The following is a 27,421-nucleotide window of genomic DNA, read 5'->3' as shown; positions in this document are numbered from 1 at the left end:
TAGGGGAAGACAATACCTTAGAAGTTGAACATGTTAGATAGTTTAGGATAAACTAGAAGAGAAATAGTGTTTTACAGTGCTGTCACTCACTGGAAACAGTGCATGCATGTGGTGTTAGATTGTAAAGGCAATGCATAAGACGAAAATCCATTTAGGCATAGTCATAAAAAGGAAGGACGTACTGATTCATGCTACGATATGGATGAAACTTGCAAGTTATGCTAAGTGAAAGAAATCAGACACAGAAGGCCATGTATCGTATGATTCCATTTACATGAAATGTCCAGAATAAGTAAATCCATAGAGACAGAAAGTAGATTAGTGATTGCCAGGGCCTAGAGGGGGTGTTGCGGTGCAGACTGACTGCTAGGGGGCACCAGGCTTCTTTTTGGGGTGATGAAAATGTTCTGGAATTAGCAGTAATGATTGTGCAACTTTCTGAATACAGTAAAACCCACTGAACTGTACACTTTAAAGGAGTGAATTTTATGGTATGTGAATTATATCTCCAAAAATCCATTTAGGCTAAATTACCCTTGAAAGTCCTTCTCACAGAGCCTAATACAGCTAGTTTTACCTTCAATGTAAAAAATAAATTGCCTTTTTAACTTTGAGTTGAGTACTAAAGTAGTATGCTTGCATTAAGGAGCCCTGTTACCAAAAAATATATCTTATAACTTGAGTCACGCTCTGTTGTGTGAGATTCTTACATTATAAAGGGTAAGGGATATATTAGAGGTATTCAAAAGGTAACATGTATACCCCTGGGGTTAAAAGAAGGCTTTCCAAGAGGTCCTCAGGCACAGCCAGTTTTAAGGAAATGAATTTCCAGATCCTCAACTCCCACGTGTTATCTTTTCTAGATTGATCTGTGGCTAAGTTGTCATGTCATTATGTCCTATTGTCCTTTCCTACCTCCCATTTTTCAATTTATAGGAGAAAGGCATACTCACCTGTAATAAATTCTTACCAGGGTAGAAACTTCAGGGTGCCAATCTGACAATTTGAGATACTCTTGTTTGGGGAAGCCTCCTTTAAATCAAGGACCATAAAGCCATGATGTTGGCTTTATGGGTGTTGCATTTTTTTTTCCTTGTCTTATATTTTTGTCATTTAATTCAGAAGGAGCTGAATAATATTATAGTAAAATTCCTTTCATTCACTTTTACATATTTAGAGGAAAAATCTATAAAAATGAAAGGAATATAAGTTCAGGCCTCTATTTATTCGGCACGTAATTACTGGATTCCCACACCTCCATCACGATAAAGTAAATACTCTAGCAGACTGTAAAAAGAAGGCGGCAGCGGATGAACGGGTCGGAGGTTGGGCACATCCCTTCCGTGAGACCAACAAAAACGCAGTAGTTTCTCCTACACTCGGGCTAACTGCAGCGCCCACAACGGCACACATTTCTGCTCACTGGTTGAGTTCACATGCATGGCAGTCCTTTCTAAAAGCTTTCTGAAAGCATGGTTGTGTTTAAATGATACGTGGCCTGTTTAGGCCGGCTCCAGCGAAACATCCAAACACCCGGCGGGCAGCACGCTCTCTCCGCTGAGCGGGTGCCCCCAGTCGCTCCACCAGGAGCGTGGGAAGGGCAGGGCGGGCGGGCAGAAGGCAGCTCGAACAGCCACATGGTTTACCTACCGTTTCCCAGGAGGGTCGAGTGGGCGTGGAAGACGAACGGGTGCCTGCACCACTGTGACAGCACAGACCACGAGCTTCGGCCTACCGACCCTTACGTCACACTTCGCTGGGCTTTGCCAAGGACGTGCGCGAGAACCAGACCAACCCCCGCGTGCCTCCGCGCCTGGCTCCGCCCACCGCGCTCGTAGCCCCGCCCCAGCCCTGCCCAGTAGTGGGGGGGCCCACCCGTCGCACTTCCGGCGCCAGCCTCCAGACCGGCCTCGGTCGCTTTTTACTTCCCTCTTCCTGGCTTTCTTCCCCCGCCCCCATCTTCTTTAACACTGTCACGTGAGGGGCGAGCGCGGGGGCTGCTGGGATAAGTACGCCGGTGGGTCAGGGTTCGGCCCCAACATGGCGGTTCCTGTCGGGCGGCGACAAACGCTTTGCCGTCGGGAGGATTAACTGGCGATTGTTGGCGTCTCCACCTATCGGGGTGGAATGCAAGGACGCCGGGGCGAGCGCTGAGGAGCGGCGGTGACGGAGAGGGGTCGGTGGCGGGTGCCCCGGGAGCCGAGGCGGCGGCGTCTGTTCTGTTGGTCTCAAGGCTTCAGTGTCGGGCCCCGCCCGGCCGAGCCGGGCCGGGCCAGGCCGGCGGGCGAAGGCAGTAGTTGCTGCAGCCGCAGGATCAGCCTCTGAGAGTGGGCCGGAGGGCGGGCGCCGCTGCTGCCTCTGCCGCGGTGATGGCCCAGTGTGTACAATCAGTGCAGGAGCTCATCCCGGACTCCTTCGTCCCCTGTGTCGCCGCGCTGTGTAGCGACGAAGCCGAGCGGCTCACTCGTCTGAATCACCTTAGCTTCGCGGAGTTGCTTAAGCCCTTCTCTCGCCTCACTTCTGAGGGTATGTGGTCTCCCCTTTTCACTGAGCTCCCACAAAGCTGGGGCCGGGAGAGGGAAGTTGGGGGCGGGCAGGGAAGAGAAGGGCGGTGTTTACATCCCGGAGCCGGTAGAGTGGCGTTGGGCTGGGCCCCCGCGGTGTCTCTGGTGGCCTTAGGAGGAGGGACCGTGAGGTGGTCAAGACATCACGGTCCTAACCTCCAGTTTTTCTAGGCACTTCCCCGACCAGCCACACTGTTAGGTAATTAAAAATGTGAGTCCCAGAGAAGGGCATTGAGACTGTTCTCAGCCGCCACAGGGAGGGAATTAGGAAGTTGCAAGGTAGGGCAAGGTAAGAAGATGCTTCCTGTTAGACGACTAGGTCTTAGGGGGAAGACGACGAATCATTTTCCCCTGGGAGTTAAACCGGGCTTTCAAAGTTGTCTTGAGTATTATATTCTTTAGCAGTGAGGTGCATCCCCTTCAAGCGTTCTGTTCAGTTATTTTACTTTTTTCTTTTGAGAATTCAAACATTTCCTTAGGGATCCAGTATTTTACTTAATCTCTCAAGAAAATAAAAAGAATTATAAAATTAATGAAACTTGCAGCAGCCTTTTTTTGCCTAATGGACGAGGAAATAAGGACAAGTTGTAGTTAATTTAATCGAGATAGTTGGAGTTATGATTTATAGGGATGGAAAAGTCCTGAATTTTTTTTTCAGTTAAAAGTTTAATCAACGGGAGAAATATCTTTTATAGAAGAGCTGCCTGTTTTCTCCAGCTTTAGATTCTTTATTAGGGAAAAGTAAGTGTAATAATAGTCTAGTGTGGTTTAGCCAATATCTTTACCTGTACTTTGCAAACAGAACATAGTAAAGTATAGGGAAAGTTCTGTGTTAAGAACTTTAAAATAAAAAGGTTCTATAATAAAGCTGTGTCAAGCCAACGACCATGGTTTTTTGGTTATGACTTCACACAAAAAAATGCTGTGCCATAAATTTATTTATTTACATGCCACACGTGTGTATTCTTTGGGAGAATATCTCCATTATAAGTTTGCTTTTGTATTTATTATTTTTTTAAAATAAATTTATTTATTTATTTTTGGCTGTGTCGGGTCTTCGTTGCTGTGCACGGGCCTTCTCTAGTTGCGGCGAGCAGGGCCTACTCTTTGTTGCGGTGCGCCGGCTTCTCATTGCGGTGGCTTCTCTTGTAGAGCACAGGCTCTAGGCGTGCAGGCTTCAGTAGTTGTGGCTCGTGGGTTCAGTAGTTGTGGCTCACGGGCTCTAGAGCGCAGGCTGAGTGGTTGTGGCGCACGGACTTAGTTGCTCCGCGGCATGTGGGATCTTCCCGAGCCAGGGCTTGAACCCGTGCCCCTTGCATTGGCAGGCAGATTCTTAACCACTGCGCCACCAGGGAAGCCCTCACTTGTGTATTTAAAGGAGAGAGAGAGAGAGCTATCCAATAAAACAAAGATTGGGAACTCTTGGATTTTCTTCAGCATGTACTTTAGCCATCCATCTCACCTCCTCCAGTATTGTCCTAAGTCAATAAAAACAATAAAGCGCGCTACATTCTTAAATTCTTAACAGACAAAACAGTGCGTTTGATTTTGAGCTGTGTGCTCTTTTCTGCTTTGTTAATAAAGAATAATAATGCAAACACCTATACCTACTTACGTAGCATTTGTCTTTGAGTCCTCCTTGAGTCCTATGAGGTAGATACCGTTAATACCATTTTAAATTTGAGGACCTTGAGGCCCAGAGATGTTAACTTGTCCAGTCTTACAGGTGGGAAAGATTTAAAAACAGGCAATTTGATTCAAGACAAGGTGTTCTTAATCAAGTCGTCTTATCTGCTGGTAATATTTAGAATCACCTATTCACACAAGGGAGCAGTGCTGTCCAGTAGTAAAATAATGTGAATCACATGTATAACTTTTATTTAGTAGTCACATTTAAAAAGGTGAAAAGAAATGGGTGAAAGCAGTTTAAGTAATATCTTATTTAACCCAATATTTCCAAAATGTTGCCATTTCAACATGTAGTAAATATACAAAAATCTTAATGAGATATTTTGCATTTTTTTTTATTGCTAAGTCTTTGAAACTTGGTGTGCATTTTACACTTATATTACATCTCAGTTTGGACTAGATATGTTTCAAGTACTCAGTAGACACATGTGGCTGGTGCCTCCTGTATTGGACAGTGCAGTGAAGAGAGGCTGAAATCAGTACTCTGCTTTCCTTGTGTAGACTGCAAAAGATTTAAGGGAGGAGTATAGTGAGTTGGACTTTAATAGGTCGACGGTTGGTGGAAAAGAAGAGGGTGGGCATTCCCTGTTGAAGACAGGGATGAGGTTAGAATGGTATGGGCAAAGGTATAAATTATGATTCAATGGTTGGGGGGAACAGTGGGAGAAGTCCCTATTGAGTACAGGATAGTAAGGGAAAATACCTAGATAAGGAAGGATCTTGAATTCTAGGAAAGGAATTTTTGATTTCATATCTAATGGTAAATATGTGGCACTCACAGATTTCTTAAGCAAGTGTATGGAGTTTTGGGGGAGTTGGTGTGGTTTATAAGCAATTGAGTTTAAAAAAAAATTTTTTTTAGTACAGTAAAGTTTTGTGTGTGCTACATAAAAACAAAAGATATCATTATTTTATTTTTCAAAATATGTTCTGTAGTACACCAGTTGTATGTTTCCTGGAAATATTTTGTGGTCAAATAAGTTTGCTTAATATAGCATGTGTTTGGGAGAATTAGTGTCATTCAGCATATGGAGAGTTCTGGGAACACCTGCTGTAAAGAGACCTTTTAAAAACTTAATCCAGTATTTCCCAAATTTATTTGAACATGGAGTTGATTTTTCAGACAGCTATCTTGAGCAACCGGTAATCCATGGGCAGCACAGTGGGGAATGTTGCTTCATAGTACAGTATTCAAGAAACTATGTTTATATGGTAGTCTGTAAAAGTAAGGTAATGATAGAGCTGAATTTCACCCTGAAATTGAGATGTTATATGATACATAACATCACCTTTTGTGACATTATAATCTTAATGAAGCCTTAATATAATTATTTAATTCTGAACCTTTGGATTTTTTGTGTGTGATTTAAGAGCATTTCTCAGTCATTCTTAGCTTTTGCCTTTCTCTTTACTAAGTTGGTTTTGTGCTATTCCAGTATATTACTTATCTATTGTTGTGTAACAAATTGCCCCCAAACTTAGCACCTTAAAACAAAAGCATTTATTATCTCTCAGTTTCTCAGGAATCTGGGAGTGGCTTAGCTGGACAGTTCTCTCTTGAGGTTACAGTGGAGCTGTTAGCAGGGACTGTGGTCATCTAGGGCTGGAGGATCCGCTTCCAAGCTCACTCATATGGTTGTTGGCAAGTCTCACTTCCTCACTGGATGCTGGCCTGAGACCTCAATTCTCTGCCATGTGGGCTTCTCCATAGGTTCCCTGAGTGTCCCCATGACATTAGCTTATCCCAGAGGGAGTGATCAGAACCCAAGATGGAGGCTGAACCCTTTTTTTAAAAATATAAATTTTGGGGCTTCCCTGGTGGCGCAGTGGTTGAGAGTCCGCCTGCTGATGCAGGGGACACGGGTTCGTGCCCTGGTCCGGGAAGATCCCACATGCCGCGGAGCAGCTGGGCCCGTGAGCCATGGCCAGTGAGCCCGTGCGTCCGGAGCCTGTGCTCCGCAACGGGAGAGGCCACAGCAGTGAGAGGCCCGCGTACCGCAAAAGAAGAATAAAAAAAAATATATATATATATATATATATATATATTTATTTATTTATTTATTTATGGCTGCGTTGGGTCTTCATTGCTACACGCGGACTTTCTTTAGTTGCGTCGAGTGGGGGCTACTCTTCGTTGCGGTGCATGGGCTTCTCATTGCGGTGGCTTCTCTTGTTGTGGAGCACGGGCTCTAGGCACGTGGGCTTCAGTAGTTGTGGCATGCGGGCTCAGTAGTTGTGGTACATGGGCTCAGTAGTTGTGGCTTACAGGCTCTAGAGTGCAGGCTCTGTAGTTGTGGCGCATGGGCTTAGTTGCTCTGCAGCATATGGGATCCTCCTGGACCAGGGCTCGAACCCGTGTCCCCTGCACTGGCAGGCGGATTCTTAACCACTGTGCCACCAGGGGAGCCCTGAACTCGTACAACCTTATTTCAGAAGTAGTATACCATTGTTTTTGCTGTGTTCCATTGGTCACACATACCAGTCCTGGGATGTGGGAGGGGACTCCACCAGAGTATATACCAGGAAATAACCGGGATCATTGGGTGCCATTTCAGAGTCTGGCTGCCACACATAATAACTAATTTCTGGATTATTAGTAAGATTACCCAATAACTAATAACGTAATAACTGGTTAACCCGTTCTGAATATAGGGCACAACTAGAATAACCTTTTTGTGTTAACACTTCCGGATGCTAGAGTCAATTTAAAATTTTGAAAGAGGTTTAATACATACATGGCTACTTATGTTATTTGATAATTATGGATCAACCCTTCAAGGAAATTACTTGTACAGTACACTCTAAAAATATCAGAAATGTACCATAGTATCTTTGTGTTTTTTGGTCTCTCTGTTTCATAGTTAGACCAGCTGAGAAGTTTCATTAGGGAGAGAGGCCTGCATATGTTTATTTAAATAATTTAGAAAACAATTACAGACGGATGCAGAGAATACAAGAACCATCCAGGTCCTCATTACCTAGAGCCAATGAATCTTGTCATATTTGCTTTGTATCTTTTCCTTTCCTTTAAAAAGAAACATTATAGATAGAGCTGAATTCACCTTTTTACCCTTCCTCAGTCCCATTTCTTTCCTTCTTTCATCATAGGTAATCATTATAATGGAATTTGCGTGTATACTTTCTGTACATATATTTAGTTTTGCAATACAAGTACACATATTCATGCCACATGTAGTATTTTAAAAAGATTTTTGTTTAATGTCTTTTAATTAAAGATTTAGAAGTCAACAGAACACACAGGAAATTTAGGAAGACAGTTTTTAACAGATGTAACTTTATTTAAAATGTAGGCGGGCTTGAGCTTAAAAGTTTGGTATAAAGTGTTTTCCATTGGTGAAAATAACGTCAATTTTTAATGGGTAGGTACCCAAAGTCGGTTTTCCAAAAAGTGCCTCGTATTTGTATATGATCCATGATGTTAGCGTATGTTGTACGTGCTGCCTCCATCTTAACTATACAGTCATGTGTCAGGCTTGTGCTGAGTGCTTTACACTTACTGTGTCTTCTAAGAATATCTCACCTAAATCCTTCAAATAACCTTGTGAAGTACATTACTTTCTTTATATGTTATAGATGAAGAAATTGAGCATGGGAAAGATTAAAAGTTGTTTAGGGTAACCCAGTTAATAAGTGGTGGGTTGGAATTTCAAATAAAGTCTGACTCCAAAAGTTGGGCCCTTAATCAATACAGTGGACTGCTTCTTATAGTACCATGGCAACTAATCATCTTGTCTTATTATATTTATGAGAAAAAATACACTCACATTTCCTTCTGTGCACCGTGGACACTGTCTTGCTACAGTTGCCTGAGAACCTGTTCCTTGGCCTTGAAGCCCTGAACCACTGGTTATAAATCCCATAGACTGAGCCAAGGCAGAGAGGAGGCAGGAGGTATTGGGTTAGGAGAAGGGATCTGGGCATTGTTTTTTTTTTTTTTCCTTTCTTTCTTTTTCATAGACTTTATTTGTTAGAGCAGTTTTAGGTTCACAGCAAGACTGAACAGAAAATACAGAGTGTTCTCATATACCTCCTGTTCCAGCACACGCACAGCCTCCCCTCACTGTCAACATCCGGCACTAGAGCGGCATTGATTTTTATGATACTAGAATAGGGGCTGAGAATGGAGGCATCGCTATCGGAGAAGCAGAGGAAGCCTGCAGACAGCATTTAATTCCCTTTCTTCCCTTTTCCTATTTTCAGTGTTGATACCATAGACCTCACACTGCTGTGGACCAGCCTTAGGGTGAGGTGAGAATTAGACATTTGGTATGGATGGTAGTTGGTCCCTGGCAACTCTAACATAAGAGGAAGGAAAGGACCTAGAGTAGAGTAGTTGTGAGCAGTAGCATTGTGGGAGAGGAAGGTTAGACTGTTTAGCTAGCCCTTTTGGTGTATAATGGAATGTTGTAAATTGGTTGTATTCTCGAAGACTGTTCCACTTGGAATTTCTGGTTTCCAAATTGAGCATCCTCTATAAACCATTAACCCAGTTTATTATTGTTGTAATAGTTGGCCTGTTATGCTTTGTACAGAAGTAATTTCAAGTTTTTTTCTTTTTTCTTTTTAAGTTCATATGAGAGATCCCAATAATCAGCTTCACGTAATCAAAAACTTGAAGATAGCAGTAAGCAACATTATCACCCAACCACCTCAGCCTGGAGCCATTCGGAAGCTTTTGAATGATGTTGTTTCTGGCAGTCAGCCAGCAGAAGGATTAGTAGCAAATGTGATTACGGCAGGAGATTACGACCTCAACATCAGTGGTATGTAATAAGGTTTATTATTATTTTTAAAATGACGTTTTCTTTTTATTAGAAAAGGTAATTCTATAACTTGGAAATCATTCAACACTTAAGTGCTTGCTGAGTGCTAGAGCCTGGAAATACAATGTTGAAAAAAAAAGTCCTTGCTTTTAAGGAGGTTACAGTCAAGTAAGCAGGCAGCCATTCAAATAACTATGAATTATGTGATTTCACTTTACTTTTTCATAATGAAAAATTTTTTTTGTAGTTCTAATTGTAAAGTTAATACAAACTCCTTGAGGGCAGGAACTTTGGCTCTTTATTTTATTCCTAGTATCTAAAGTAATGCCTAGATCATAAGCATAATAAATATTTCTTGAATGAAAGAACTAACAGTAGATAAAAAACTATTCTCTTGTGACATTAAGTAATACTGTGATTACATAAAAAGCATTAAGTTTATTATATTTTTTATCTTGCTTAGTGCTAAGTGGAGGAAATGTTTATAATATATAAATAAATATTTGATCTTAATCTGATTTGAATGATAAATGTTTTCATAATAGGCTTAGTAGGTAAAATTATGTAATACTCTTTAAAGTGAGTTAGCAGTGGTTGGTGTGACTCTTTTTCAGTATGAAAAAGACTTAATGGGGAGACATGGGATAGATTTTTAGAGGGGAAAGATTAAAAGTACATCATCTGGGAGTTCCCTGGCAGTTCAGTGGTTAGGGCAGTGCGCTTCCACTGCAGGGGAGCACAGGTTCGATCCAAGATCCTGCATGCTGCATAGTGCGGCCAAAAAAAAAAAAAAAGAAGTACATCATCTAATTAGGATATTTTAGCAGCCTAATAAAATAATCTTAGATCAGTATAACTCGTAATCTATTACTTTAACACCTCCTAATTGCATATTTAAAGATTTTTCCAAACATACAAAGAGAAATTAAGTGGCGTGTTTTAAATCCTGAAGTTAGTTGGTTGCACTTGTATGGTTAGAAGTATTTGTAGATTTATTTTGTTTAAATGTTTATAATTTTTCTTCTTTGTCATTTTAATTCCAGCAAGGCAAGTTAACTTAATAAGACTAAGTTTAGAAGATTATGGTTATCTTTGTAAATCAAAAGAATCCATTTTCAGGATACATATTTTAAGCAGTTCCTGGCATAACATGTTTTCAACATGAGGCAAAATTTGCAGATTTCTGGGAGAAAGCAGTGGAATTTGAACTATTTCTGTCATCAATGGAAAATTCATGTTGAGATGTGAAGGGCAATGAATCAAGGGCCAGAGTTATCCAGTAGTTAATTGGATAACTTGAATAAGTCACTTATTCAGAATCAGTTTTATTCTTTGAAAACAAGAGGAATTGGCTAGATTACGTCTTAAGGCCTCTTCTAGACCTTTAATCCTGTGATTCTATTTTATAGGGACTTTAACATTTTTATTATACATGCAACAAATATTTATTGATTTCCTACTGTATGCTTTGCATTGAGATCAGAGATGAATGAGATGCTATATATAACTTCATATATTAGTCATATATCTGGTCAATAATTATAATACATTCGAATTTATAGTATCTTAAGATGACAATATGTTGTAATAGAGATATGGCATATCCAATATGCCAAAGTGCTGAGGGGCACACAGAGAAGGATTAACTATCATATTTTTAAAAAATTATCTTTTTCTATACTGAAAATATTTTCCTAACCTCCAAAGTTTATATACCTTTAACATAAAAAAAATTTAATTTATCAGAATGATATATACACAGAGACATAATGCTAAAAAGACTTGAGAGGAACAAGCAACAGTTGATCTGCTCTCTGCGCCCCTGCCCCACCAACTCTTTTCTCTGGTATTCATTTCGTGTTTCTAAGTAATATTTTTATATGGCTATTTATGGCTTAATTAAAATTTTTATTTATTGATTTCTCATTATAATTGATGAAGATTTAGCTTAATTACTCCCCTTCCTCCATCTCCCTAATGCAGTTTTTATAATTTTTGATTAATACTCACTGTTTACAGTACTGTGACTGAGTATTCACTTCTTCACTGCTGAGCCAAATGTTGGGCTTTCAGTTCATTCTTATACAGCTCTTGTTTTTTTTTTTTTTTTTTTTTTCAGTATTTAGTAATTGCCTTTTTAAAAACAACTTGCCCAGAGTTCTTTGTATTTTTTACTAGTCCCTCAGACTTCTAATAGCCTCTCACTCAGTAAGATTTTCCCCTTGACAGATTAATTTATGAGATAATCCATTTATTAAGATCTCCTTCCTGAAGTCTTCTCTCTTTCTACTCCAGGCATTCTCTATGGGGAATGATACCATCCCTCAATGGGGTGAAAATTTGGTACGTGGGGAGCAAAAATAATAGATATTTTAATGGTTTGTGGCTCTCCAAAGGACCGCAGTCTGTAAATGGATACACAGTATATCTAAGTATCTAACAATATTTTTAAGTATTCTTTGGGGAGAATGATCAATTAGAAAAATGTCTAAAAAGACTCATGGGGGGAGATAATGAAATAAAAGTTTCAAAACACTGTTCTACTCAGTCGTGGTCTGGTTGCTTTCCAAGGCCTGCTCCACTGCTGCCTTTCTGGAGATTTCTTTCCCTTTTCTGTAGCCTCTCATTCATATCTTTTTTGGTGTATTTTGTTGATTTGGTGAAGGATCTCCAGTGGTTTCCTGAGAAAAGTTGTGTGAAAGGTAAAACTTTCGAGGAATGAATGTCTGAAAAGGATATTAGTAAATTGTTGTTGGCTTCTTTTAAGTCTAAGTTTTCTTCTATCCTATGCTTTTTCTTTCATTTGTATTATTTTTCAGTTTGTTTTGTTCTCTTTTTCATGTTGGAAACTTTCCTTAAATGTCTGGTGAGCCTTTGGCATTATTTTCTATTTCAAATTGAGGTCTTATAACCCTGATTGGGCATAAAAAAGTTTGTCATCTTGTGGACTTCTTTATTGGGTGGTAAGGCTGTGAATAGGCTTGAGAGTTGCCCAGTTTTTATTACTCACAGTTCTTTTTTTTTTTTTGGCCGCACTGCGCAGAGTGCGGGATCTCAGTTCCGTGACCAGGGATTGAACCCACTCCCCCTGCATTGGAAGCTCGAAGTCTTAACCACTGGACCACCAAGGAAGTCCCTTCTCACTATGAATTATTTGGGGTCATTTAATTATCTTTAGAGAAAGATTCTCAAATCCGATGTCTGGTTGGCTGTATATTAGGGATTGGCATATTTATTTTTTTATAGTTTATTAAAGTTGTTTGGTATAGATAGTTTATAGGAACAATTTAGTTGTGAGATTTAGTTGTGAGAAATTTTATCTAATTATATTACTTACATTCTCAGGTCCCTGCCAACATCTCCACATAAGGAAAGATTCAGTGCCATTTGCTTTTAAAAGTGGGTGGAGGCATTACTATAGCTGAACTCCTTAGGCAGATTTTAAAAAAGAATTCCAAGTGGTTAGGACAAACTACAGAAGAAAACAGTTTGTTCAAGTTCTTTCCCTGCTACTTAACGCACCTCCTTTTAGCTTTATTTTTATGTTGGTCTTGAAGACTGGGAATGTGATATGAAGGACTGAATTCATTTTAATAAGATTCTGTTATAACAGAATACTTCTCTTTGGAGATATGAGAGTGGTTTTATCCATTGTAAATAAGATTAATTCTCTGTTTGTCTAGAAATACGCTTCTAGTTTTTACCATTAATGTGAGTCATCATACTTTTCATGCATTCTATTTATGAAATACATGTTAGATATTTACCTCATAAGCTTGGCTTAACAGTGCCACGTTTTCTTCATCAGATTGGTCAACTAAAGCTAGTGTTCCTTAGTACAGTAATTGGAAAGACACAACGATGGAATTGAAAGAATCTTCATTATATACAGTTATTTCCTGTGGTGGTCTGTTCCAGATTGTTTACACTCCACTCCTTGCCTATTATCTTTTTTTCCATTCAGCTACTGCTATTATTAGCATTTCTGTCTCATTTTTCTAAAACGGAGATAATTTTATCTATCCTATCATCTATTGTCTATTGTGTTTACTTTTTTTTTAAGGCAATTAAAAATTTTTTTTTTAATTTTATTATTTGGCTGCATTGGGTCTTAGTTGCAGCATGTGGGATCTTCGTTGCAGCATGCAGGATCTTTTGTTGTGGTGTGCAGGCTCAGTAGTTGCGCTGCGTGGGCTTAGTTGCCCCACGACATGTGGTATCTTAGTTCCGCAACCAGGGATGGAACCTGCATCCCCTGCATTGGAAGGCGGATTCTTATCCACTGGACCACTAGGGAAGTCCCTATTGTGTTTACTCTTTTTTTTTTTAGATATAAATTTGCTTATTTATTTATTTATATTTGACTGTGTTGAGTCTTTGTTGCTGCGTTCGGGCTTTCTCTAGTTGCGGTGAGCGGGGGTTACTCTTTGTTGCAGTGTATGGGCTTCTTATTGCGGTGGCTTCTCTTGTTGTGGAGCACGGGCTCTAGGTGCGTGGGCTTCAGTAGTTGTGGTGCGCTGGCTCAGTAGTTGTGGTTCGCAGGCTCTAGAGTGCAGGCTTAGTAGTTGTGGCGCACAGGCTTAGTTGCTCCGCGGCATGTGGGATCTTCCCAGACCAGGGCTCGAACCTGTGTCCCCTGCATTGTCAGGTGGATTCTTAACCACTGCGCCATCTGGGAAGCCGGACGTATAGCATTTTAGACTAACACTAGCTAATAGAAATATGTAAGCCATTTACATTATTTTCAGTGTTCTGTAGCTACAATAATGAATGTAAAAAGGGGGCATTCCCTGGTGGTCCAGTGGTTAGGACTCTGTGCTTTCACTGCCGAGCACCCAGGTTCAATCCCTGGTAGGCAAACTAGATCCCACAAGCTGCGCATTGTGGCCGAAAAAAAAAAAATGTAAAAAGAAACTGGTGAAACTGATTTTAATAATATATTTAATTTAATTCCAGTTTTTATATATATATATATATATATACACAAAAAAATTATCATTTCAAATGTAATAAATGGAAAATTTTATTCTTTTTTTATATTGTCTTAGAAATCTTATGTGTATTTTACACCTACAGCACACCTCAGTCAGACAAGCTACATTTCAGGTGCCCACTAGCCACATGTGGCTAGTGGCTACCTACTTTATTGGACTCTGATGACAATGGTGAAATTGATCATATACAGAAATCCCAGTCTATGAGTCTTCAGATGACAATATCCAGGACAATTTTCCTCAAGTTCAAGAACTGATGAGTGAACAATGTATTTCTAAGAACAAAAAGAAAATACAGTATTTTCATCCAGCTAATCACTAATTTAGCAGAAAAGACTTCACACAATATTTTGAGATGATAACCTAGACCATCCCATTTTGTTAAAGGACATGTGACCGTATTCTTTCATCTTTTATGATCATAAGTTTGTGTAACAAAATTTACTTGATACAGTTCGTAAGTGGACAAATGCTGAAAGCAGGTATGTGTATGAAGGTAATCTGAAAGAATTAGATGATGTAGAAGTAAAAAATTTATTAGCTTGATCGTTCTGTTTGCTGTTTAGAAGTCTAAAGAATGAAAACGTTTTGCAGTGATGGAGCAAATAGAATGACCTTTTTCTTTTCAGCGAATATGAGCCATCACATTTTTCCAAAATATTGCACCTTGACTATGCAAGTGCAAGAAGAACCAGAAGTAATGATAAACTAGAAGTTGTTAGAGATATGTTTGAATCTGGAATTGGTATTTACATGATGGATGTGTTCTAGGTTTGTGCATGATAGTTGATGAACAGTTAGTTGCATTCAAAAAACGTTGCCTAACTGAGGCATGTATCTTTAAAATGGGGAATATATGGAATACAATTTGAGTTCGCTTTATTAAAATTTATTAAAAAGTTTGTTATGGTTTTACTCTTAATTCTGTAAATAATTTGTAAACTGAATTAAAAATACAATAAAATATCAAGGGTCAGTTAGATCCAGATAGTAAATGCAGTGACTATTTTTCCTGATATACTGAGGGTTAAAAGGAATATAGTTTCAATAAAGGACAACCTGTTTTAAAAAGTCTTCTCCTGTGGTGTGTGAGAAATTTAATAATTGGGCATAAGTAATCATGACTCTCATCTCTTTAGAATACTTTGATTTTTGCTGATTTTTCTGAAAACACTTGATTAGAAATATTCTCTTCAAGGATAGTTCTCAAGGTTGTTGTTAAAATACAAGGTTAGTATTTCTTAGCTCTTCATATTATTTAAGATTATTTGATTTGCAAAATGCTCATAAATTTTATATGAGTTCTGGTTTTAGTTTGTTGGTGCTTTTGTAGTCTAAGATACTCTGAATTAAACCATATATTCTGATAATCACTGTGTTGTCAAGTATTTTTGACCTTGAAACTGTATTTTAAAGAATTAAATAATTATACAGCATCTAATTATCTGATTTCTTTTCCTTACTTGAATATTTTCATTCTGAAATATACTAAGTTTTGGTACTACTGTTTATCTAAAGTTATAATCTTAAGTGACAACATTGTGTAGAATTTGTAATATTTCTTAGTGCTATTTTGTTTAGTCTGAATGGTGGTTTTCTGGTACTTTCAACTTTTGTGAATGATTAGAAAGGGAAAGTATGTGATTTACAGGTGACATTTATGTTTAGGGTAGTCAGTCTTTTTCACTGGCAGGTTTGGGATTTCTAGTGATAGTATTTGGTTTCAGTAGAAAGAGGACCAGAGTTGCTCTAGGTCTAGCTCACTGCCGGCAGCCCTTGTTAGGTATGTATTGGAACACTAGTAACTGTGTCTGAAGCTACTGGCACTAAGAAGGGAACAAAGAAGAAATGGGGAGAGAGAGAGGGCTGCATTTTATGAGTGTGAGTGGAGGATATAGAGCATTATGTTGTTTTTCAGCTCTTAGCTGCCTTCCTTACCCTTCTTACCAAGGGAAAAGTACATTCTGCATAGAGAAACTTGAACTGGTAGGATAACATGGTTGCTGTTTCAATTCCAACCAAAGAACATATAGAGATGGAAAGGAGTATGAGCAAAATACCGATTTCATCCCAAAATAAGTACAAGAGAATTTTTAAGGGAAGAGAATTGTCACTAAATGTTAGTCTTTTGTTAATATTAAAAAAATTAATAAACTATTTTTTTCCACTTTCTTCAAAAATGTCACTAGAAAAAGCAAAAAAGAAGGATGCCCTAGACTTATTGACATGTAAGAAAAATAAAGGGAGACTTCTAGCCCTTCAAGGAAACATGTGGCTGAGGGAAAAACTTACCTCATCAACCTGAATGTGACCTACCTGAAGGATAAAACCCACTTCTGCCATATACATTTAGAAGATTTTCCTGTGCTCCTTATATTCTTTGTTGAGTACCGAGTGTTTTCTGGCACCAGTATTTAGAAAGTATTATTTCTGTTTAAGAACTCCTGCATGTGTGTACTTGCTATTTTTCTTTTTAATTTTAGTTATGTAGACATTTATATTGTTCCAAAGTCAAAACTGTGAAACAAGGTACATTTGCAGAGGTCTACCTTCTGTTCAGGCCCTTCCCCTTTCTTATCTGTTCTTTCTTCTTTCTCTGACACATGATGGCATTTGTTGGTGGCATTTATCCTTCTGTTATTTCTCTTTGACAATATAAGCTAATACATGTGTGGCTTTCTGTATCTTCTTCCCTTTCACAAAAATGTATACTTCTCTGCTGTTGTCTTTTTTCATTTAATGTATTCTGGGAGCACTTCATAGTAATATATAGAGATTTTCCCCTTTCTCTTAAAGCTGCATAGTGCCTCCATTTAATGTCCCCCCCGATGGACATGTAGGTTTTCTAGTCTTTTATTCCAGATAGTGTTGCAAAGAATAGCTGTTTTGGAAGACCTAATTTGTTTATTCAGAACTCCCCAGCCCACCGTGAAACAAACCCCTTTTCATATGTCTACATTTTGTTTGTCTACATATGTCTACAACTTACTGTTATTTGTTAATTTGTTAATAATTTGTTAATGTTGCATCATTGAAGCAACAAACAGAAAAATAATCAAAGCTGATAAAGTCATTTCCCCCATCTGTGGAGATTCCTTCTTTAACCAAAATTTTCACTACCTAATCTTTATATTTTCTTGGCATTGGATTAAATGAAAGTTAATACTAATTTTCAAGTTAGAGACTAATTTTGATTCATTTGGCGGGAAGATATATTTACTGGTTGGTAAGAAAATTGCTTTCCTGTTTTAACAGACTAATCCTTGTCATTCATTCTCTGATTTTTGCCACTTTTCATATATATTGTACTGTTTCTGGGAATGTTTTTCCTCTTTTATAGCAATGAACATGAGATTTTTGTAATAGCCCTCCTAAACAATATGTGGGTTATTCTCATAGGCATTTTTGCAATTAAAGTTTTTTTGTATATATGGCACCAGGTTGGATATGTTATTCGGTCAAAATGAATAGCTTTTTTTCTTCAACCTTCCCAGTCGTTTAATGTAGTATTATAATGTAAACAGAAAATATACTTGCTGTGTTTTCAGTGATTCTAAGAATAAGACAAAAAAGTACACAAGGTTTTATAGTCAGCATAAGTAAATAGGAATGGAGTATCCTTTTAGTAAAACTGTGATTTAGATAATCTGCTTAAACCTAATGAAATGACTAAGTTTAACTAAATTCAAATTTTTAACATTAGAATAGTTTTAATGTAAAATGCATAGCATGGAGCAAGAGAGATTTGAAATTTTAAGAATCAACATCATATACATGTATACAAAAAGTGAAAACACACGTCTTTGTATTTGATTATAAGGTAAGTATGCTTTGAAATTCCATTTGAAGAGGTTTAGTTGCTATCATACTCAAGTAATCAAATTATAAAGTAGGGTTTGGCAGCCTCACCACTGTTGACATTCTGAACAAATAATTCTTTGCTGGGGTCGGGGGGTGCTGTCTTGTTCTCCTCATTGTAGGCTGTACTGCATCATTCCATCATTCCTGACCTATTTGCCTAGATGCCAGTAGCACCCCCTCCCTATCCCTAGTTGTGACAGCTCAGAGTATCTCCTGACATTGCCAAATGTTTCCTGGGGGTCACGATCACTCTTGGTTGAGAACCACTGTTCGGAAATAATACCATTTATGAAAAGGAGCTACTTATGACAACATGACTAGTGGCAGGGATACAAAACTTTAGTTCTAAAATCTGATTATTCATGTAGGTAATATTGAAAGCATTAATAAGTAAGCTGTGGGATCATTGGGTAGGTTTAGGAATAGGTCAGTTTTATTTTTGCAAATATATATACTGCCATGTATGAATATATTTGTGTGTATGGCTTATACACATACATCACATATGCATCTTAAAGCAAAAGTGAAAAATGCTGTGTATTGCTAGAAATGATGTTTCATATCTTTTAGGAAAATGGACTTGAAATTTTGTCTGTTGTAAACTGATTCTACTGAGGACTTTTAACTGGTTTATTTATTGTTAATTTTAGCTACTACTCCATGGTTTGAGTCTTACAGAGAGACCTTTCTTCAGTCGATGCCAGCATCAGATCATGAATTTCTGAACCACTATTTAGCATGTATCCTTTGACTTTTATGTTCTCTTAAAATCAAATGTTTTGGAAGTTATTAATCTCAGAAAGAGTTATATGAAGGCAAAATTGTTGAGAGGATATAGAGATGGAGAAATTATTTTTTATTGATGATGCTACAAGTTTTATTGCTTTCTTTGTTAAATGGCATCCTAGATACAAGACTGGTGTAACTAATTTTTGATTAAAAAATAAGAATACTAAGGGCTTGGTTATTTTTCTTTATCACCCAACTTGAAAATTTCATGCTTAATATGTTTTTAAGCTATTTTAGAAAGAAAAAATGTAAACTGTCGGTGTTAACTGCTTTTGCTGATTGCCTCAAAATTAATCGCTTATGCAAAAGCTCATATTTAAAAAGTTATCCATTTTTTTTTAGTAATCTGTTTTATAGCTGTTAACCTACTTTGACAGTTATGACTTTCATTTCCTTAATGCAGTTACAGTGAAAAGTTGAGATGGGATAGAATATGAGATCACAGTGAGATGGAATGGAGAGAAGCAAGATTCAGCAGAATTTTTCATTATGTTGATAGTTGCACAATTTTCATATTGTCCATTTTTTCATGGATTTCCTTATTACATATATAAATGATCTAAAAAACTACCAGCAAAATAGCTTTACTATTTAGAACCTTGAATTACTTAGAAATGTTGAAGAAATTATCAATGTTTTATGCTTGCAGGAAAACCTGTAAAATCAGATTTTTTTAGCTCAAAAATATCTCCCTAAAGTTTATATTAATAGGATAATATTTATTATTAAGTGATAAGTGATAATTACCTTAATATGATTTACAAGGTATGTTGGTGACATCGTCTAGTGAAGCTGAACCTATGGAACAGTTTTCAAAGTTGTCACAAGAACAGCATCGAATTCAGCACAACAATGATTACTCCTACCCCAAGTGGTTTATACCAAATACACTTAAATATTATGTACTTTTACATGATGTAAGTGCAGGAGATGAACAGAGGTAAGCTTTTTTTATTTTTTAAATTTTAAATAATTTCCTGTTAAATGAGTTAATGTTGATTTGGACATGGCTTAAGTTTTTGATATATTTTTCATCCAAGAAAGTAAAAATTCATTAATAAAACATTTAACTATATCTCTTATTTGGAGTTATATTCAACAGCTACATCATTTTATGTTAGATTTCATATGCTTACCCAAAATTTTCTTTCAATGTATATCTCTATTATTGTAATCTTTGTCCACAAGTGCTTGCCATTTTATACCTATAGGTCTTCACTGTTATTTCTTACTTTGTATAATATTATTTCTCATTTTTTCTCTTTTCTCTTTCCCAGTTTTCCTCTGACTTTTCACTTCCTGGCTTATAGGCACTGCTTTTTCCACTCTTCACTTTCTCATCACTTTATATTTAGCCTTGATGTTTTTCACAGTCTGAGAAACATCCAAGCACTTCTTTCTTATGTTCCCTTTAATGTTCATTATTAGTGATTTGCCATAGTCCTTTTATCTTTGGGATAAGAGAATAGATATCTTTAAAGATGAGTTCTTGAAAAATAAGATAATATTAAAACAATTTTACTTTTGTGGCTTTGCAGTTTATTTTGAATTTTGGTTCAAGATGTGGATCAAATTAATCTGTTGTTTCAAACTGTTACTCTGATGTCTCAATGCTGTTTAGGATATGCAATTAAATAATTATTTCTTGCCCTTGTTATGAGTACAGTCCATTGTTTTAAAATAAATTTTCCTCTCTAAGACCACAGAATTGTTCTGAGGGTTACTAATCTTTAGAATTTTTTTGACCTCATAAACAATCTGTAGCCTATTGGATAAAGTGTACTATATAAATAGAAATAATTTGAACTGGCTATTGAAATTAGTTTCTATCATTTGAATATGGTATATATCTTCCACATTGGATGGTTATAACTAGGATATTTAAGTGATAATTGCAGTATTAGACCAGTGGTTCTTATGCTTAGCAGTGTCATTGGTAAAGCAAGTAGATGTTTAGTTTTTTGTACTTGAGTGTATATACATACACGTATACTTATATCTGTGTTTATACAAATTTATAACTATTTTATTTATCCAGCTTTCATTTTATAGTGTGTAATATGATTTAATTATTTGTTAGGCTTGTTATTTGTATAGTATTAGCTTCTGCATTTGAATGTGATATAGGATTATCCATGTGCTTTTTGGTTAAAAAAAAAAAAAAGCTATTTAAATTAGGTTAGCTCTATGTACCAAAATTTCATTTTCCATCAGAATGTACTGTTTGATTCTTAGGCTGACTTACCATTTGAAGTATCTTGTCTGCCACTAACTAGCAAGTCTAGTTAACTAAAAGTAAGGAAATCAAGTGCTTTTTGTTGTATCTGAGATTAGCTCATGGATCCAGCTATTATAAATTTTGCAAGGATTTTTGTATAGTAAATATTTTGGCTGCTTTTCTTGCGTTTTCTCGTTTTTCTTCCTCTGAACTGTGTCCCTTTGGAGACAGCTAAGGGAAGGGTAAACTCTAGCAGTGAAAGGTGATTTTTTGGGGGGTGCTATACTTTTTTATGTTAGCACTTACATTTTTTGATAAATGTCTGTTCTCTAAGACAGAATTTCGCAAAGTTGTATTTCCTGCAGACTAGTTCACATAGTTGAAAGAGTTTCTGATCTATAAGTTTGAAGCCACTCTTTGGAAATTCACAGTACATATTAGCAAATGGAAGGCTCTGAGGTGGTCTGCTGCAAAAGAAACTGGTTGGCTTGCTTACTGTAGTTCCCCAAACTAGCTTGACCACCAAAACTTTCTGTTTGACTAACAAGAGTATCCTGCAAAATTTTATTCCATGACGCATACTTTGGTAATTGTGCTTTAAGGTGATAACCAAGCTAGCTAAATTTCAGTTAGGATCATGAACTTTTAGTTTTTTTAAATTATTCTACCTCTAACTTTTTGTTCTTTTGGGGGGACTATTTTTTCATGGTTTTTGTATTATTTTAATATCTATTATTGCCTAAGGTCTGCTCCCCATTGGCTACAAACTTTTCCATTTTTTATTTTAGAGCTGAATCAATTTATGAAGAAATGAAACAGAAATATGGAACTCAGGGTTGCTATTTACTTAAAATTAATTCTCGAACACCTAATCGAGCGTCAGATGAACAGATACCAGATCCTTGGAGTCAGTATCTCCAGAAAAATAGTATTCAAAACCAGGTATATGTAAAAAAAAACAATGAAGCAAACTACAAAAGCTGTATTTCAGTTTTATGGCTAATGGTATCACTGTAGAATTTGTAGAATTACTAATAGTTATTTTGTGGAATCTGGCTAGTTTTGATCCATCAGTATGTGAGCTCTTAAGTCAGTAGTTCAGAAGCTGTTTTTAACCAACTGCAGTAATCCCTTATGTGTATACCTTTCAGGTATATAATATCAGTGTTAATTGATTGTTTTCTTAAAAGATGAAAAGTGGGGACTTCTTTGGCAGTCCAGTGGTTAAAACTCCACGCTTCCACTGCAGGGGGCGTGGGTTTGATCCCTGCTCTGGGAACTAAGATCCCATCCTGCATGACGCGGGGCCCAGCCAAAAAAAAAAAAAAGAGAAAAAAAAATGATGAAAAGTGAATTATACATTAAGAATTGAATTAGATTGACTAAACAAACATGTAGAGAATAGTATTTTTGGCTTGTACATTTAATTCATTATGAATGCTTACAGTCAATTCTTTATTATCCACATGCTCTGGGGTTGCCTTCCTTCATTTTCAACATGCTGTTCTTATGGCCACCTTTTGGAGCTCATACTTTTTAGGTGGGTGGGCTTTTTTCCCTAACTTTCCTCTGATTTTCTTTTCTTTTGAATTTCCAGGAAGTTTTGTTTCTTCCTAATCAACTCTTCTAATATAGAGTTCTAGACTAATGTTAATTGTTGTCTGTTGGCTAATGCGTGTGGGTGTAAGGTTTCACATTCTGTCCAACTTTTAAGGTAGAACTTTATGGCACTTGGTAGTGGTCAAATGCCAAGTTCCTATGCTTAGTTCAGATAATCAAGAGTTGACTTTTTTTTGTTTAGAAAGAGGATTTCTTAAGTAAATGGAAAATATATTTATATTTTGTACAGTTAAACTACATTATGTACTTGATGTGATATTATTTTAAGAAATATGAATTAGAAAGTTCATGTAGTTTTTGATGTTCTAATATAAATATTGTTTAATAATCTGTTTATTTGCCTTTTCTTTCTTATATATGGAATTTTTAATCCAGTTTTATTCACTTTAATATTGAGATAATTGTTGACCTTCTTTAAGATAATGCTGGGGAAAGGTGTCTGAGAGAAAAGAACCAGTTGGATGTGAAGGAACTTTAAATGATGTTTCAGGGCCACACTCAGAATAGGAATAGTATTGAAATATTCAATTTAGAATCCAGCCATCTTAGGTTAGGAAAGGGAACATAATAAGTAAGATTGTCCAGTTGGAGAACTTTTAATAGAAGACAGAGCTATAGAAATTCTACAGCTTAGAATCCTAGAAGCCCAGGATTGAAGGATAGTTTAAAGGTTGTCAAATCCAACCCCTGTTCTAATGCTTTAATTTCCTTTAAACCTATAAATGACCTCATCTAGTAAAATTACTCATTGTCTTCTCAGGTGACCTGTTCCATGTCTGAGCAGCTTGAGGATCAACCAGAATTTTTCTCCCTTTGCTTGTACTCAATCCTATAGGGACCATATCAGTTTTCCATTAAGACAACTTTCAAATTATACAAGATAGCTTTCATGTCTTTTAAAATATTTTTCTAGCTAAATATACTGTTTTTTCAACTCTTTCTTAAATGTTGTTTTTAGACTGTTTCTTGTCCTGATCACGTTCTTCTTATTAAGTTCTAGTTTACATATTTTTCCCAAAATTTGGCACTCAGAATAATACCTCATAGTATTAGTGGTCTTATGGAGTAGTCTGGGTATTTTTAAAGTTTTTTTTGTTGGCTGAAATCAGTGCCCTTTTTACAAGTAAACGTTGCGTTGGATATTTTTCTTTTCTTTTTTTTTTTTGCATTGGATATTTCTCCAAAACACTTCTGTGTATTCAGAATGCACTCCAACCTATTAACGCTGCATCTGTGATCCAGCAGATTCCATACCATCCTTCTTTTTTTACCCCGCTTGACTCTAGTAGTCCATCTGTCTTGCCATTATTCCTTACATAGATATATATAGAGGTTTCATATAAGCATGTGCATATCACATATAAACAGAAAAACTGAGATAGAAGTAACTCGAATTCAGAAGAATTAGGATAGTAGGTTGCATGTGAAACAGAATTTAAGAATATAGTAGGTGTGGATTGAAGTGATAGAATATGATACATGGAAGAAGTTAAGAATTTGGAGGATTGGAAGAAAAGAGTTGCTGTAGCAAAAAAAAATGAGATTTACCATAGTTGTTGATGAATTTGATGGTATCTTAAACATGATTAAATATAACCATTAATGCTGTTTAAATTTTATTTTGATAGGAATCATATGAAGATGGCCCTTGTACTATAACTTCAAATAAGAATTCTGATAGTAACTTGCTTTCATTGGATGGATTAGATAACGAAGTCAAAGGTCTTGATATACTTTCTCTAAGTTTCTCTTTTGATTGAAAATATGCACTGTTGTTAAATCTTTATACGTAAAAGATGGGGGAATTTTCATGATGAAAAAAGATAATGGACAGGTTAGCTTTTCCTCTGAAGATTTTATTGAGTTATTTGAGTTTGATGTTTTTTGACATTTAAAAATTTGTTTTTTAAGAGTAATATATCAGGCTTCATAAAAAATTTTTTGGGTAGAAAGCAAGGGAAGATATTATGTGTAGCATTAATTCCCCCAATTCACATGATTTTGAGAGCTTTATTTTTGTATTTTAAATTACAGTTTAGACAGTGATAGCTTTAAAAATTTTTTGTTATAAATTTTCTTATTGGTTAGTTATGCTATTTAAAAATAATTCTTTATATTTTAACATTATTTTCCTTCATTTCTTTACATGAATTAAAAAATTTCTATTACATGTAACAGGTATTAACCCAGGTCCTAAAATTTTAGGGGGAACACTTTAATGTTATTGTTTTAGATTTCTTAAGAAATACAGAAAGATAAACAGTTCCAACATTCTTTCTTTTCTTTAGTAATATAGTAGTAATATCACAATTTTCTGTTGTTTTCTGAGAGTAAAAGAAAGATCTGTTTTTCAGTAGATGGCTTACCAAACAACTTTAGAACTCACCCGCTTCAATTGGACCCATCTGGTGACTCTTCTAACAGCATTGATGGCCCAGATCATGTAAAATCTGCTTCATCATTACATGAAACAAAGAAAGCAAATGCTGGAATTATTCATGGTGCATGTTTAACCCTTACTGATCATGATAGAATTCGACAGTTTATACAAGAGTTCACATTTCGGGGCCTCTTGCCACACATAGAGAAAACAATTCGGCAATTAAATGATCAGGTAAGATTTAATTATTTGCACTAGTATTTTAAAAAATTTCAGTAAATAGTAAAGTTGAGAATATAGTAGTATAAGTTATTTAAAGAATTGAAGTTTTTGTTTGAAAAATAGACCAATATTAGGGTTTATTAACATTACTATCAGTGATGAAATTCTGTTAAATCCTAGAAGAGGCTTATTTATTTTCACTAGGGATTTCGTCAGCATTTTGGACAGTTTTCTTTAAATCAATGTTAAAATGCACATTTGCTCACTCTTAAAACTTTAGTTAGAGTTTTTTCTTTTGTATGTAAAAGAAAAATATTAAATTCTTATATTTGTCAATATGTTTAATCTTTTCTCTTAGCTAATATCAAGAAAAGGTTTGAGTCGATCTTTATTTTCTGCAACTAAAAAATGGTTTAGTGGCAGTAAAGTTCCAGAAAAGAGCATTAATGAGCTAAAAAATACATCTGGATTGCTGTGAGTAAAATATTATTGTTTTTAGTTTTTCTGTATTTAACTCTGATTAGTGTTTGACTATATGATGTTCTGCAAAAAATGACTGTCTCTTTAGTTTCTTAGTTTCATATTGGTCAAAGCTGGGGTAGATAAGAATAGTGACCATAAGTAAATTATATTAAATTAAAAAACTATAAGTAATTGGATATCTAAAAATAAACAATAAGGAGGGTCACTTTATTTTAGGTCTATTTTCCTATTTGTAAAAAGATGGAGTTAGATTAAGTATTCATTAATAACTATATTAAAGTATTGAGGTCTAATAATTCTAAGACATGGCATATATTTAGAAATTTTGTTTAATATAAAATCCTGTTTTAGGGGAAAATAAAATCCATTTTAGATTTTCTTTTTTTTTCTGCTGTACATAAAGGTGAGTCACATGGAATTGATCATTTATTTACTTCATAATTTGGCAATAGAGAAAATGCTTGCCTCCTGTTGAGAAGTTCTCAGTATAGGGATATAAATTATATAAATAAGGATGTAACTATCTGTTTCCAAATATCTTTGAGAAATGACGCTCTCTCCTTGGAGGTAGAATTCTTACCATACAGGATCAGTTTTTCTCATGTTTTGGACAGTTGGGCATCTTTTTAGAGATTTTATAATATTTAATGGTTTAAAGGTCATAAATTGTAAATTCCTTTCTTAACTTAATTTGTATTTACAGGTATCCACCAGAAGCTCCAGAGCTTCAAATCAGGAAAATGGCTGACTTATGTTTTTTGGTGCAGCATTATGATTTGGCTTACAGTTGCTATCATACTGCAAAGAAAGATTTTCTTAATGATCAAGCAATGCTTTATGCAGCTGGTGCCTTGGTTGGTATTCTGTAGTATTATAATTTCTTGCTTCTGCTACCATAAATGACTTAGAAATTTTTATTTATGAAATGGCAAGCAAACTACCTAGGGATAAGTTGTACTCAAATAGCATACAATGCTTTATAGGTTTTGAATTCATTTATGATAACTTGATGAATTTTTCTTAAACTAGTGCATTGAAACATGGTCATATGTGAGGGTTGGTTTCTTAGATTTGATTAGTACTTTCTATTTAATTTGAATTACAGTTTTCACTGTATTCACAGTATCATAACTTTTTTTTAGAAGATGCTTTTTGATCTCTTACAATAATTTAAAATTGAAATGTTTTTTTCTGATCTAAGACTATCTATTGGTTAAGAACATGTACTTTGGTGTGAGACAGACTTTCATACATTGGGGAAAAACTTGTTAAATCCACTTTTAGGATGAATAAACATTTTTCTGCAACAGTTTTTAAAATAGAAAATAAAATACAGAAATAATTATCTAAAAAAAAATTAATTATCTAAAAACTGAGATATGATTAAAGCCTTTAACCTGACAGACTATATAAGTTCCATGACAGTATGAACCATATCTGTTTCAGAATACCTCTGTATCCTCAGCACCCAGCAGTGTCTGCTCAAAAATTTATTGAAGAGGGCTTCCCTGGTGGCACAGTGGTTGAGAGTCCGCCTGCTGATGCAGGGGACACAGGTTTGTGCCCCGGTCCGGGAGGATCCCACATGCCCCGGAGCGGCTGGGCCCGTGAGCCATGGCCGCTGAGCCTGCGCCTCCGGAGCCTGTGCTCCGCAACGGGAGGGGCCACAACAGTGAGAGGCCCGCGTACCACAAAAAAAAAAAAAAAAAATTATTGAAGAAACTGAATGAAAATATGTGATTTTCACGTGAAAAAATTTTCTGCAGCTCTGAAACATCATGTTTTCTTAACTAGTTTACATTTTAACTAATATACAT

At 36.2% G+C, this 27,421-nt stretch overlaps 1 protein-coding gene across 8 annotated transcripts in view; it reads left to right on the top strand.

Annotated features, from left to right (window-relative positions):
* Positions 1-2,013: 2,013 nt before the first annotated feature.
* TRAPPC8 (trafficking protein particle complex subunit 8) overlaps positions 2,014-27,421 on the top strand; it is a 91,407-nt gene continuing 65,999 nt past the window's right edge. The window contains exons 1-10 of one of the 8 annotated variants that reach the window (XM_027127686.1): positions 8,929-9,037; positions 15,171-15,261; positions 16,221-16,413; positions 18,543-18,632; positions 19,447-19,621; positions 21,688-21,841; positions 24,148-24,241; positions 24,874-25,133; positions 25,480-25,595; positions 26,308-26,458. In XM_027127686.1, coding sequence (XP_026983487.1) covers positions 18,590-18,632; positions 19,447-19,621; positions 21,688-21,841; positions 24,148-24,241; positions 24,874-25,133; positions 25,480-25,595; positions 26,308-26,458 — 993 coding nt within the window. In that variant the 5' untranslated portion in view covers positions 8,929-9,037; positions 15,171-15,261; positions 16,221-16,413; positions 18,543-18,589. Of the gene's footprint in view, positions 2,527-8,842; positions 9,038-15,170; positions 15,262-16,220; positions 16,414-18,542; positions 18,633-19,446; positions 19,622-21,687; positions 21,842-24,147; positions 24,242-24,873; positions 25,134-25,479; positions 25,596-26,307; positions 26,459-27,421 lie in introns of those variants that run through there. The other 7 variants (XM_027127682.1, XM_027127689.1, XM_027127684.1 and 4 more) reach the window with 7 other exon arrangements.

Source organism: Aethalodelphis obliquidens, unplaced genomic scaffold (assembly GCF_003676395.1).
Source record: "Aethalodelphis obliquidens isolate GAN/ISIS:26980383/991018 unplaced genomic scaffold, ASM367639v1 scaffold32, whole genome shotgun sequence".
Taxonomy (NCBI): Eukaryota; Metazoa; Chordata; class Mammalia; order Artiodactyla; family Delphinidae; genus Aethalodelphis; species Aethalodelphis obliquidens.
The sequence above is the reverse complement of the archived record's forward strand: the minus strand, read 5'-3'. Positions and strand labels throughout refer to the sequence as shown.